Source organism: Trifolium pratense, linkage group LG3 (genome assembly GCF_020283565.1).
Source record: "Trifolium pratense cultivar HEN17-A07 linkage group LG3, ARS_RC_1.1, whole genome shotgun sequence".
NCBI classification, from domain to species: domain Eukaryota; kingdom Viridiplantae; phylum Streptophyta; class Magnoliopsida; order Fabales; family Fabaceae; genus Trifolium; species Trifolium pratense.
This window is the reverse complement of record NC_060061.1, coordinates 4,094,812-4,108,509: the sequence shown is the minus strand read 5'-3', so window position 1 is coordinate 4,108,509 and position 13,698 is coordinate 4,094,812. Positions and strand designations below refer to the sequence as shown.

The 13,698-nt window shown below is 32.6% G+C and overlaps 2 protein-coding genes across 3 annotated transcripts; one reads left to right on the top strand and one right to left on the bottom strand.

The window, feature by feature from the left end:
• The first annotated feature begins 1,376 nt into the window (after positions 1–1,376).
• LOC123915446 (pumilio homolog 12-like) lies at positions 1,377–3,975 on the top strand. The gene is made up of 5 exons (XM_045966560.1): positions 1,377–1,996; positions 2,484–2,646; positions 2,747–2,910; positions 3,240–3,498; positions 3,642–3,975. The coding sequence occupies exons 1-5, from the start codon at positions 1,491–1,493 to the stop codon at positions 3,747–3,749; spliced, it is 1,200 nt and encodes a 399-aa protein (XP_045822516.1). The 5' UTR covers positions 1,377–1,490; the 3' UTR covers positions 3,750–3,975.
• Positions 3,976–4,539: 564 nt separating this feature from the next.
• Positions 4,540–12,586, bottom strand: LOC123915444 (probable ADP-ribosylation factor GTPase-activating protein AGD14). 2 transcript variants are annotated; one of them, XM_045966558.1, is made up of 15 exons: positions 12,222–12,586; positions 11,650–11,754; positions 9,991–10,052; positions 9,467–9,554; positions 9,302–9,363; positions 9,120–9,213; positions 7,885–8,322; positions 7,315–7,633; positions 6,982–7,226; positions 6,746–6,856; positions 6,529–6,633; positions 6,334–6,417; positions 5,626–5,797; positions 5,489–5,534; positions 4,540–5,123 (listed from the first exon to the last, which is right to left on the bottom strand). In XM_045966558.1, the coding sequence occupies exons 2-15, from the start codon at positions 11,743–11,745 to the stop codon at positions 4,988–4,990; spliced, it is 2,058 nt and encodes a 685-aa protein (XP_045822514.1). In that variant the 5' UTR covers positions 11,746–11,754; positions 12,222–12,586; the 3' UTR covers positions 4,540–4,987. The 2 variants fall into 2 exon arrangements, with proteins under 2 accessions (XP_045822514.1, XP_045822515.1); XM_045966559.1 differs by having other exon boundaries at positions 7,318–7,633; positions 12,222–12,566.
• Between the last annotated feature and the right edge of the window lie 1,112 nt (positions 12,587–13,698).

Here is a 13,698-nt window from a genome sequence, read left to right as displayed (position 1 = left end):
GGCTAAATATATTATAGTTTTTCATCCTATAATAATATAGACAAAATTAGATTTTAGTTTCTAAAAACATCTTTTCAATTTGCCATCATAAAATACTAACATCTAAAGTATTTTAACATCTAAATAAATAAGTTAGGGCCCATTTTTAACAATCTAAAGTATGGGAGCTAATTTTGCCACCCTACTTGTTACTCGCGCGCCCTAAAATATTTAACATCTCATTATAAAATACTATTTATGGCCCGTTTGAAATAGTTTATTTTTGAACTTATACAAAACAACTTATACAAATAAATCAGTTTTTATGTTAGTTTATAAGTTTTACTAATGAAAATTGTATTTTTAATTATTTAATAAAATATCTTGACAAACTTATAATAATACATAAAAACTTATTTATTTGCATAAGTTCATAAGTTATTCCAAAGTGGCCCTAATTATGTTTTAATAAAATAAATAAATAAATAAGAGCGATATATTTTTTAAAATATGAATGATTTAAAGTGATAAAATATTTTTAATTAAAATTGCCAAAAAATAATTTATTCTATAATAAGAAATAATATATTTTGAAATAGAACTACAAAAATAAGAATTTATGTGTAAAAAAAAATAGAATTTACTACCTTCGTCCTTAATTTTTTTTTTTTTGAAACAACCTCTGTCCTTAATTAATAATTATAAGAGTCTGTTCAACAAAAATGTACTATTTATTTATCTCGTTTTGACCGTATTTTTTTAATAATATATAGATGTAAATATTAGCTTATAAGATCTTGTTCAATTTGTTTTGATGAATATTTTTAAAGTATTACGTTTTTATAATTTTTACTAATAAACAATTAAAAATATTAGTTATCCAAATTGTGAATCGGCGTACATGTGGTGGTCAAACAGAGTCTTATAATTGAATACAGTGATAATATTAGAAAAAAAAATTAATATATAAAAAATACAGGAAAATCATCAAATTTGACTTTGCATAAATTTCGCTGATATATCTTTTTGAAATCTCAGTCAGAAAGAAAACAAAATCTTTTTCAAACCCAATGTCATCGCTCAAAGATTTTTTTTTATTTTTTCATGAATAAGGTTTTTTGTTATTCTGATAGAGGAAAAATAGGTAAATCCTTTACCAAAAATAGAAAACAAAAGAGTAAAAATAGGTGATCGGTTTAAAAATTGATACATTATCTTTCTTTTTTTCACTCAAATAATCACTTTAAAGATTACTCTAAAAAAACAAATTTAAGAACTAAACAATATAAAATCATAACAAATTGGAGAGTCCTTCTACTACTCAAACTCTTTCTTTCTTTCTTATAAAATCTACTACTCAATCTCTAAGCGCAGCACGATGAATATATATTGAAACACTATCGCAAGTGTTTATGAATTTAGTATACCAAATCTTTAAGAATCTTTCCATTGTTCTCTTATAAATATTTCGGTATTTATTTGCCCTTATACTTGCTGGTTCTTGTTTATCAATGGGGGGCACAAGGGAAAAGATCCGTGCTTCTTCTGCTGCTAAGTTTGATACCTTTGTGGAGAAACAACTTAGTGCTCTTCAACTTCAATCCTTGCAAGGATGTGAAGTTTCTCAACAAGGTTATGATGGGTCACCACATTATTATTATTATGATTATAAGATGAGGCAGAGTACTTATTTGGAGGCGCTCCCGGCGCCAATGCCTCGTCCCAACTTCCCTCTACCGTCGTGGAAAGGGAAGGTGGTTTCGATGGCAATGGATCCATGTAACTGTAAATATCTACTGACAAAGATCGAAGAGGGTAACCCGGTATATGTTGAACTGATTCTCTCAGAAGTGAAGGATTCTTTATACATGCTCATGACAGACCCTATTGGTAATGATTTGATTAAAAAGATTTTTGAAGCAAGGAGAAGTATCACTTGGCAACAGATGGATTTTGTTGTTTACTTGATCATCTCGAATGATCAAAAGCTTAAAGATGTGTGCATGGACAATCATGGGTATGTAATGCTATTAAGTATAAGACTGGATTTTGAGCTTATAGCTATAAGCTCATATGACCAAAAAAGACTTGTTTGGTAAGAGTTTTTCAAAAAGAGCTTATAGCTTATTAGCTATAAGCTAAAAATTAGCTTATTAGCTTATAAACTAGTTCAATCAGCTAGCTTATCCGCTATAAGCTAACTTATCAACTATCCGCTATTTTTTACCGAACAGAAAATTTCGGTTGGTCATGATCTTTGATATTTTGTAGATCAATTACGGTCAAATACAGTTGATAACAGTCTTATTACGATTGTAGAGACATCGAAAAAATTGATGTTGGTGTGCAACTTGCGGTCACAAATTTTATTTTTTATTTTATAACACAAAAATCCTACAAACTATTGGATTCAAACTTTGTTCTCTTGAAATTTTTGTTTAGTGGTTTGATTCATGTAGGATAAGGTTGTTATTGTTGATAATTTGTGTTTATTTTTGGTGCAGAACTTGGGTTATGCAAGTAATGTTGGAGAATATTACAAGTCCATTCATGAAAGTTGTGGTTGTGTATACCATAAAGCGTATCACTGCTGCATTGATGAAAAATTTTAATGGCAGTCATGTTATTGTACAGTGTGTGAAGCTTTTCCCTCCAGAGCTCCAAAAAGTAATTAATGCCAAGTCTTAGTCTTGTTTTGTTCTTCTCCTTTTGAATATATATTGCTTAATGCTTAAAAAAGTACTTATAATTGAGAATATTCTTTCAGATTATCATGGAGGAAGTAGCAAGAAATTGTATTGATATTGCAACAGACAAAGTTGGATGTTCAGTTATTCAAAAATGCTTTGACTATAGTGCAAGAACAGCTATACACCTGCTAGTTTTTAAAATCATCATAAATTCTATGCTTCTAGCAGAAAGTCCATATGGGTTTGATTCCACACTCTTGAACTGATTATTTTGTTTGCTGAATTTCTTTATTTGATTGTTACATTTGGTTGTTAGTTTGCAATTTATTTGTATCCCATATTTGGAAGGCATTGATATTGCATATGTTTTGCACTTTGCTTAAACTTACTAGTAACTACTTTCTGTTGATTATTTTCATATAATTTTTTTTTTTACAAGAATGTTCATTTTCATATAATTTTGTTTGCTGTATCAACTGTTTTTACATTTTAAATATGGTATATTTCTTTGCATTTGAATGTTTCTTCATTTTAAAACTAATATTTATGTTTTTTTTTTTATCTTTGAAGAAACTATGTGGTGCAATATGTAATTAAAATGGAGTTTCCGTTACCAAATGAAATCATCATACAAGTGCTTCGTGGAAATTTTGTTAGACTTTCAATGAACAAGTTTTCCAGCAATGTGGTGGAAGATCTATTGAGATATTCTAACCAGAGTGGTGTTGATGTTATAGTTGAGGAGATAATAAAAAGTCCTAATATCTTGAATGTTCTTCAGAATCCCTATGGGAATTTTGTAGCTCAAAGAGCATTGGAATACACCCAGGTTTGACACTCTCTTATAATTCTAATTGTGTTGTACTACTCTCTACTAACATTCCTAAGTTATCGACATTTTGATTCAGCTCTTGTTTATGTAAAAATTGTTTTTTTACTTAATACTTTTTTTCCTTGTTCTATTTATTGCAGGGTCATCTGCATAGAAAACTTTCTCAGCTCATTAGATCCTATCACACGGAACTTCATAGCCATCCTTATGGAAAGAATGTGTTGATAAGGGCCATGGCAAATATTTGATGAATAATGTTTAAAGGATTTAGGATCGTAAGTTTGGTGAAGTTAGTGTATGTGATTGTTTCGTTTGTGTAAGTTGTTTTTTTTTTGGTGAATATTGTATTGTGATTGTGTAAGTAAACTCTTGTTATATGTTGTTGTTTATTGTTTCATGTAAGCCAAAAACAGCACAATAATTCTCCTCTTACTTGGGAGACTGAATGTTCTTTATGTAGCGAAAATTGTTTGTTTCTTTCCATACATAACTATTAATTTTTGTTTTTATACAACTGCATCATCAAGATATTATTTCTAGGTAAACTTTGAAAATTTTGCTACTGCATCTGGTGGACTATTGTATAGTCGTGCATAGCTTCTATCTGTGGGATATTCCTTGATCCAATCAACATATGGTGCTTTTAATAAGATCTAGATTTAATCTGTAAACTAGCTATGGAGAAAGCTTATGATGCATGGCAGTGAAGAAGATGAGGGGGTAAATTTGGTGTTAAAAATGTACCATTAACAGTTGGTAGATCTCTTTGATCTAATGATAGAAAAAGGCTACGCATGAGATTTCATCATATAGAGGTTTGTTGAGATATTTGAGTGATAATTTAAAATATCAATGTTCATCTTGTTAAATTTAAACAAGAATCGGTTATAAAAAAAAAGAAAAGAAACTTACAAAGAACCATGGTAGTGTACAATAATGCATGCAGCCAGGTTTAAAAGAAAAATGTAAAACCGATCACTAGTCGATTACCACAATAGTTGCAGTAATCCTATAGAACTACACCGTGACACCAAACAGTTAATTTAACATGCTTCTAGGAATAATAAGATTACATGATAATACATAATAGCAAAATTTAAAATAATAATACAATCAGGATCACCATAACACACCAGTAAGTAACCAACGCTACAAAACAAGGCTGCGCCTAAAAGAATTACCTTGTCTCGGCAAAGGGATTTTTGCACTCCTTTCTCACATTCATCAGCTCATTATATCAATCCTGTAAGACCCACTTCCTTTGACAGGCAGATATTTTGCCTTCATATTTTCTATAGCAACAAATAATTTACAAGCAAGGTACAAATATTTGAATTTGAAACCCGATGACCACGACTATAAATCTCTCAATATGCTTGAGTTTCCCTTCGACTAAAGAATGGTACAAATAACTTCAACCATATTTGTACAGGGTGCAACAAATTGATGCTGGGTTGATATGAGTATCCGTGCAAAAAAACTTAGATCATCCGAACGGATTACCTCCTGTAGGGAAGGGGTTTAGGGTAGCAGAGGCTGGCAACCTACCATTCAGCTTCTGATCTATATTAGAGAAGCCAAAAGCAGTTCCCTCGGTTCCAAAAGTCCCACCTCCTTGATGCCTACACATTCAGTTAAGTGTCAAGGTAAGGTGATGCAAACCACAACCAATTATCAACAGTATCCATATACAACCATAATAAATTGGCTTTTTCACAGGTTACTTCACAAACCATGACAAACAAAACTCAGAGCTCTCAGTCATCGTAGCTAACCCACTCAAGGAATAACACTGAATCTATGGAATTGAGGTCCTAGAATTTGTGTTTATTGCGGGCAAACTTTGTTACTGAATTCATGCTACAAAGTATGAATGTAAATAAAGGAATGACCAGAACCTAAAGATGAGTTTCCACTTTCAAAGAGAAAAAATAATCTAACCTAAAACAGGCTACAGTAAATATTATCAAGACTGGGAAATAGTTACCTTGGCAATGGCATGTTATTTGGCATTTGTTGCTCCATGAATGCCCCTGAGAATTTACACAGTTTGAGATATACAGATAAAGAGCAAATAAGCATAAGCAAGAAAATTATTGATTGAGGAAATGATAAAAGGTATACTTGGTCCTGTTGCAGAGGCAAGAGTTTGTGCTTGTGGAGGCGGCATTGGTGCATACGATAACGAGGAGGGTGGATTCCATGCAAAAGACTGATTACCCATGTTTGAAGGGTGCACTGTAGCTGAAGGTGTTACACCAGGCAGAGCACCTTGCAAAGATACCATAGAAGGAAACTGCATTCAAGGAACACCAATCATAAAGCATCAATCAAAATCTTCATAAACTGATGGAATTATGTGAACATTATGCAATTATCAGTCTCCAAACATAAATTGACAGGCAATACCAAGTTCGAATTAAATGGTGAATTTACATTTACATATTAGAAAGTCAGCATGTCCTACTTCAACATTCCAGCTTTTTCATGCCAGATGATAAAGAAACCAAAGAAAAATTCCAGTATATACCAGTAAATTGCAAACTTGAGAAATTATGGTACACCTCAGTAAATAATGATAGAAAAAACTCAAGTTAATAACTCAACAGATGACAAGATTCAAACATGTATTTATCATCCACCAATGGCCGAGCACATCATGCACTTTAGAAGAGCAAAATCCCCAATCAATATTAATTATTAAGGACTCAATAAAAGATTCACACAACCTATAGAAAAGAAGAGATGGACACAAACTATCACCCGAGCTTAATTAAGGACTCAATATTAATTATTAAGGACTCAATAAAAGATTCAATTGAAGTTACGTACAGTTGGGGCTTGAACTGAAGTTGTTTCGTTGATCACATCAAATGGATTTGTAGATTGAGATGGTTGTGGGAAACTTGGCACGGACTGTAAGAGTGAGAAGAAATTTATGAGAAAATGTATCATACTATGGTACTGGCTCGTAGCCACAGATTAAGTTATAGAGTTGCAAGCTAATGATTTGGAATTTAACAGTACCATCACATTATTATAATGAACGGAGACACCCATGCCAGGCGGTGCACCCATTTGCCAGCCTGGGACTGGAGCAGGAAAAGATGAATAGTTTACAGCGAATAGATCCTGCAAAAGCACAACTAAACACTAAGATAAACAATAGACATAAATACAAGCAAGCAAGCATCAAGCACACAATATAGATGCTTTATGAAGCTAAATAAGGAGTCAATAATACCTCAGGAAGTTCATTTCTTCCACTTGGTTTTATGTTTACAGTAGAATTTTGTGAAGCAACACTAGACTTTTCTTCATCGACAACCTTTGACACATGTGTCACTGGATGCCCCTGTATCGTGGGTACAGAAGATGTGATCCAGGGCTGAGTTATATTTCTATGAAAGGGTGAATGAACATCACATCTGAATTAATTGACACAACATTTGTTTGATACAGCTACTTAAAAAGACAAACCTGATTAGTCAAAGCTCCACCAACTGGTAGTGTAGATTGTTGAATAGTAGGCTGACCAACAGTAGATGTGAACAACGGTTGCGGTTGCTGATATTGCAAACTAGACCACGAACCTGTGTTATTGAAAGGTGATGCTGTTGTCAATCCAGATGTTAATGAAGCAACACTGGCTGGGAAAGTTGCGAAGCTGCTCACAGTTGGAGCTCCTCCAGCAGTAGCATTAATAGCTGATCCCGCCAAAGGCCCTGCAGGTGAAACAGATAAAGAGTCAGTCATTGATTTTTTAGCAATGTTAGACACTGCTCAAAGAAATAGCTACTGCAAGATAGTGACCACCTTGGGCTCCAGAAACTTGAGCATGTGAAGATGATGGAACTGACAACTGGGACAGCATAGAATCAAGTGAATTTACATTTGAATGACCCTGTGATACTTTTACCTCGGGTGCAACATCAAAGGAGGCCCAATTGTTATCACCAGAATTTGTTGGATTCACAAGTTGAGCCGCGGTAGTTTGTGTGGCTTGAGGAATTGCTGGAGCAATAGGTGGTTCAGGATTATCATCAAAATCAATAAGGCTCCTGATAGTCTCAAGCTTAACTTCTGCTGGGGTTCCATTGCTGGATGCCAAGCTACTGGAAGATGCCGTTCTCTGCAATTGTAATAAGATACGATAAAATATTCTGAATAGGAAATCAATTTTGGGAATCTTAGAAAGAACTGCAACAACCAAAAAAAGCCATTTCCCACCAGGTGGGACACCATAATGTCTAATAACAGAAAGGAAAACTAAGCCCTTGAAATAACTTCATAGTAAATAAAGTAAATACAGAGCAAAATTAAATAAAGTAAGTAAATACTGAGCCACGTTATTACTTATTAAGATCATTGATATAATCTCACCTGTGTGAGTGCTGGGCCATTAGCAGCCTGTCCACTGTTTGCTTTTGGAGGTTCACTAATTCGTAGAGGTACAACATTTTCTCCCAGAATTTCTCTAACAGGTCGGACAACAGGTGGTGGGCTTGAAGAATCCAGGTCTTTGGCTCGCTCGGGAGATTGGCTTTCCATCTTATTACCTCCATCGGATATTCTACGATCTTCAAATTTCTGTCCACCCCCAAATCTATCTTCACGACGCCAATCATTAATTATTGTAGGGCGACCAGGGCTTCTCTTATGATCGGCATAATTCCTTTCTTGATCATATCCAGGACTTCTTCCACCTGGACTAGATCTGTCACTATAACGGCGTTCATATGTGTCCTCATACGGAGGGCTTTTAGGTCCTCCCTGGTACGTCTCCAGCCTCCTGTTTTCATAGGAATCATCCTTGTCGCCCTGTATGAGATGCAGCACAAGAGAATAAGATTTCTCTAATACATTTAAGCAATTCTAAATCAAAAGCCAAGTGTATACTAGTTTCAGGGTTTTAATAGACTTGTGAACAACTTATTTGGGCTTATCACCAAGCATAGTCACCTGTATGAGTGTTCGGGAAGTCATGTCCATAAAATATTTTCAGCTTATTTCATAAGCACTTCAGGATAGCTTAAATAAAAACAACTGAACCTCATTTTCTCTTTGATTATAGAAATAGCTTACTTACACACAAGAGCTTATATGATAAATGCTTGTATCATAAAAGCTTATTCAATAAGCACTTAATTAAGCTATTTGTTCAGACACAGTCTATAAAGCATTAACACATCTTGCACAACACATTGGCATTAATCCCTACATGCTGAATTCTAAAAATACTTTTTCTACTCAAACATGGCTACAACAAAACAACAGGGCAGGACTACTCTTTTTTCATAAACTAATTGAGCTGTTTTAAAATTTTAAGTAAATTGTAGTGATAGCAGAAAATAAGGTAGGTGTGTTTCGTCCGGAACCAATTTTATTTCCCCCAACTTTTCATTTCATTTAGCATGTCATATGTCTAGATATTGTAAATGTTGAAGCGTATATAAAATTATAAATGACATTATGAATCTTTTTCCTTAAACTTACAATTTCAAAAATTTAGTGTATCATAGATTAAAATCGAACATGTGATCTGATAGAGTATATAGTGTCTGCTTAAAATAGAGCTTATTATATATGATGATAGAGGACAACAGACACTTTACAACCTTTACTCTTGGAGGTTTATCATAGGACCTCTCGCCAGTGAATCTCCTATCCACATAAACATGCTTGATAAAGTCCCGTAGCCTGTCAACATTACTGGCAACAAACATGTCAATCAGAGACAGAGTAATGCACCCTAGAAATACAAACAACACAAAAAAAAAAGTAGCAAGCAAATACATACCTGCTATCAGGTAAAGAATTACTTTGTGGATCCCATTCTTTAAAAAATATTTCTTTTGCACGCTGAAAGTATAGATTGAATGAAAATCAACTTAATATAATATTTAACATCAATGAAACAGAAGAAATCTAGCACACACGTTTAAGCACAGATAGGAATGGGTACCTGATTTCCTCCTTCTTGAAGTGCACTAACTTCTTGTGCACTAAATTTAGCCATGGATATTGATTTTACTCGATGAGTAAATTCCCGGCTGGAAATTAAAATAAAAATCAGTTTAGAAATGGGAAACTTCATTGTCTTATTTTCAGTAAGCAGGATACATTGCCAAAGGAAAAACAGATGTAGTATATAATTTATGAACACTGATCCATCAAAAACAACACTAAACGGTACTTAAAAAGTACAAGAAAAATACAATAAATATACAGACATTTCAAGCTTCATTTTTAGTGAAATGGTAGTTCAAGTTCAACTAGAAAATATGTGGAATGCCATTAAATGAAAGGCGTGTGGCAAAACCCAAGTCCATTACAATGAGCAGTATTAGTCAGTACAGTATATTTCTTTTTTTGACTAAAAGTACAGTATATGGAAGATGCACCTTAAAAAATATCTATTCAACAATTACCAATCTCTACAATTTGACAACAGTACAGTTTGTAAGTAAAAAGATTGTAAGTACTTACTGTATTCCACTGCAGTTTGTGCAAACAAACGTCCAGAAATTTGTGCATACATATTGTGGTCCCTAACAAGAGAGTAAAAAAAGGGTTTATTATAACAGACTTGCCTCTGTATCAAATTCAAAAAAAAAAAAAAAACTTAGGCACGTTCAGAAGAGCGCAATCAAAACAACATTATAAAAAGCTGGTAAAGAATAGAGATTACAAACACTTCATGCAAGGCTTCTGTTTTAGCATGGAATCTAGAGGAGACTAATTAATTAGGGCAGGGAACTGTTATCATCCCTGTGAACATAAAATTCTGAGAACATTTGTTTCCTGTTTAATTGTAAAAAAATGCAAAAATAACAACACCATCCACAGAGCAAAGCCTCGCATGAACTGATTGCAATATCTAACTCTGCACTGACTTTCAACAGTTGACATTTTTAAAAGAAAAGATTAAAGTGTTGGTTGACACAAGATATACACAGGTGACTCATATGATTTGTGCCATGACTGCCATCCACTCTAGCATATTCAAATATAATGAGTAGCGATCCATTCAAATATAATGAGTAGCGATCCATTTAAAGTTACTTTCAGTTAATCACCAAGTCCAGGTGAATCTAACATTAACGAGCTTAAAGATTCAAATATATACATGTTACTATGTATAACATGATTCCCTTAAGAGTAATTCTCTGCGCTAGCAGAGTGAGATAAATCATTAACAAGCAATGTAAATGGCAAGGCAAACAAGGTGGTTGCCTTAGGCCCCAAGCCAACCACCCATGCCCCCATTATTTATAGAAGCCTCAATAATATGTCCATGGGCACACGCCTATGATTCTATGGTAGATGGTAAAAAAAGAAGTGTATCTCCTGGAAGACCAATATTACTTGATTATGACCAAAGTATCCATCCCCATTAGTCATAACTCATAACTTACATCTTTATATTGAACAAAGCTCTTACTTCCCATTTTAGTGACGTAAGCTTGTAACGTACCTCTCACTTTTTTATAGACTTATTGGTTCTTTCTTTGAGATAATTAAATAAAATAAATATAACTCACATTAAATTGATAATAAAATGTGTACTAGGTTGTTAGGATTTTCAAATCTCGATCCGTTAAAGTTTTTTTTTTTCTTCTTTCAAAAAAGGTGTATTTTCTGTTATTATTTAAGGACGATAATTAAGAATGCTAATTTTGTTAAATACTTTGAGAAGCCATATATCATAAAGCAATAAAAGATTAAACTTGTAACTCTGCGTTCTTTTGCTCAAACATAGTGCTACAACCTTCTTCTATTCTACCAGTTTTTCCTGCTGTTTGATATATAAACTTGCTGCCGTTACCAGATAACAACCCCTCGATCTTGTATAATAAAGTTATAAAAGTTGGTATGGATAAGAAATAAAATCTTACTGTCTTAAATATTTCTAGTCACAAAAAAAAAAGAATCTTATTAAATATTTCTACAAATTTTTCCTTAGGCTTCTCAAGTTCTCTACACGGCCGTTATCATTACCGTTGAACGGTTACCACTTCAGCATCATGACTTTTAATGTTTCTCACTTTAACTACATTTCTAATGAGTTGTCCTATAGTACATTCAAAGGCATAAACTACGGAGTAAGGAAATTCACTTGCTTGAAGAGCAGGAAAAAGATCCTACCATGCTATTGCAGTTAATGCATCTTCTATTCGGTGTCAGTTTGAGAAGACCTCGAATAATTCGTTCATTTTTCTCATCTTCCTTTATTCGACTCATCTCCACTTTCTGTTCAACACATATCACAACACATAAATATCAGGAAAAACAATTCATTCAAGCAATCACAAATCATTATCAAACTTTCTATCGGATTGCTCCTAAATGCTTTTGCCTACAAACATGATTTGTTCACTCAAATTTATTCTTCAAATCACTTCGCTATGAACATATCCAAACATAAATCATTTTAACTTAAAATCACGTTTAACTAAAATTAACTTAAAATCACGTTTAACTAAAATCAATTTTACAAAATCAATTTTCGCCAAGTAGAACCAAACACTAGCTAAAACTTCTAATGATTTCATCCAAAAACACATGATCATCCATACAATGCACCTAGATTATAGTAATTTTCCAAAACAACGAATAAAAAAATGAAAAAAGAAAAATCTAGAACATTCAATTTTACAAACAATTCATCAAAAAAGCAATGCAAAAAGCATAGAAATCGAACGAGAATGCAAATATACCAGATCTGAGAATTGAACAGAGTTGGCTAAGAACTAAGAAGATGATAAATGTGTAACGGTGATTCTGTGAAGTTAAAATAGAATTGGAACCCTAAAAGCTGACGATAGAGTGAATTTGCAGAGAGATGAAGAAACAGTTATGCAGCTTTTTTGTTTAAGCTGACGGTGATGGTCAATAAAAGAGATCCAGCAATACAACAACTGGAGAGAGAATGAGAAGTTTCTGAGTTGGTAAATTACGGATTTGTACAGCTCATAGAGAGGTTTCCGCCGAAAGAAAGAGAGAAGAAAATGCGAGAAAGGGTAAGAAAGGAAGATTAATTATTTTGTGTAATTTTTTTGCGTAAATTAAATTAAATTGGAGTAATGTTTTATTTTCTAATAATTTTCAATTTACGTAAATTGTATTGGTCGTACATGGCGACTCGTTTGACCAAAGACTATCACAGTCTTTCAAAATAATAAACGGCTTCTAGAAGAACAAAAATATATGAAAGCAAAAATATGATGAGTTAAGATCTCTCCATTTTTTTCATTTTTTTATTACTATATAGTTTTGAAAATATAAATGTAAAAATGTGAGTCAAAATCTGTTTTATACCACTAAAATTTAAAAAAAAATTGGTAATAGAAGAAATAAAAATCATATAAAATGGAGATGATCCTTACTCCAGTATGATGTGCATGGAGGAGAAAGGATTCTTCTTCTGTGTTTTTTTTATCGTCTTCTCTCTTGTGTATTTTAAGTGGTTGAATTTTAATCTCACGGATACTTATTTCTTTTATTTCTTTACACTCGGCTAAAAGATTGATAAGGTTATAATTAACGACAAGACATTCTCTCTCCTTATGCATTATTGAGATTACATATAGGAGAAATATTTGAGAGACCTTCGTGGGAGATAATTCAGTCTCTTGCATGGAGATATAGGTTGTTTTCTTTTGAAAAATCAAAATCATTTTAGGTGAAAAAAAAACAAAATTTACACGATTATTTTAAAGTTATTGACTTTAAATCTGAAATTTCCTAGTTTGTTCGGATAAATATATAGTATTTGTTATTTTATTTACCGACAAAAAAATTACATAAGAAAAATTAATTTAACTTTAATTTCCATTAGTACAACATTAAAAAATTAAAGGAAAAAACTAATTCACCTTTAGTTGTCCAAATAAACACAACATAATTAATATAAAAAAATGCATAGTATGAGAAAAATAAATGTTTCTTTTAGATATTTTGGCAAAGATAAAGTGAAACATCAATTATCTTTTTATAAGTTATGTTTAACTTGAAAGAGTCACTCAAATAATTCTTTCATGTTAGACAAAGTCATTATAATCACCACAACGCACGGTGCCGGTCATGGTTACAAACAATTTATATTTCAAACAAAAAATGCATAGTATGAGAAAAATAAATGTTTCTTTTAGATATTTTGGCAAAGACAAAGTGAAACATCAATTATCTCTTTAT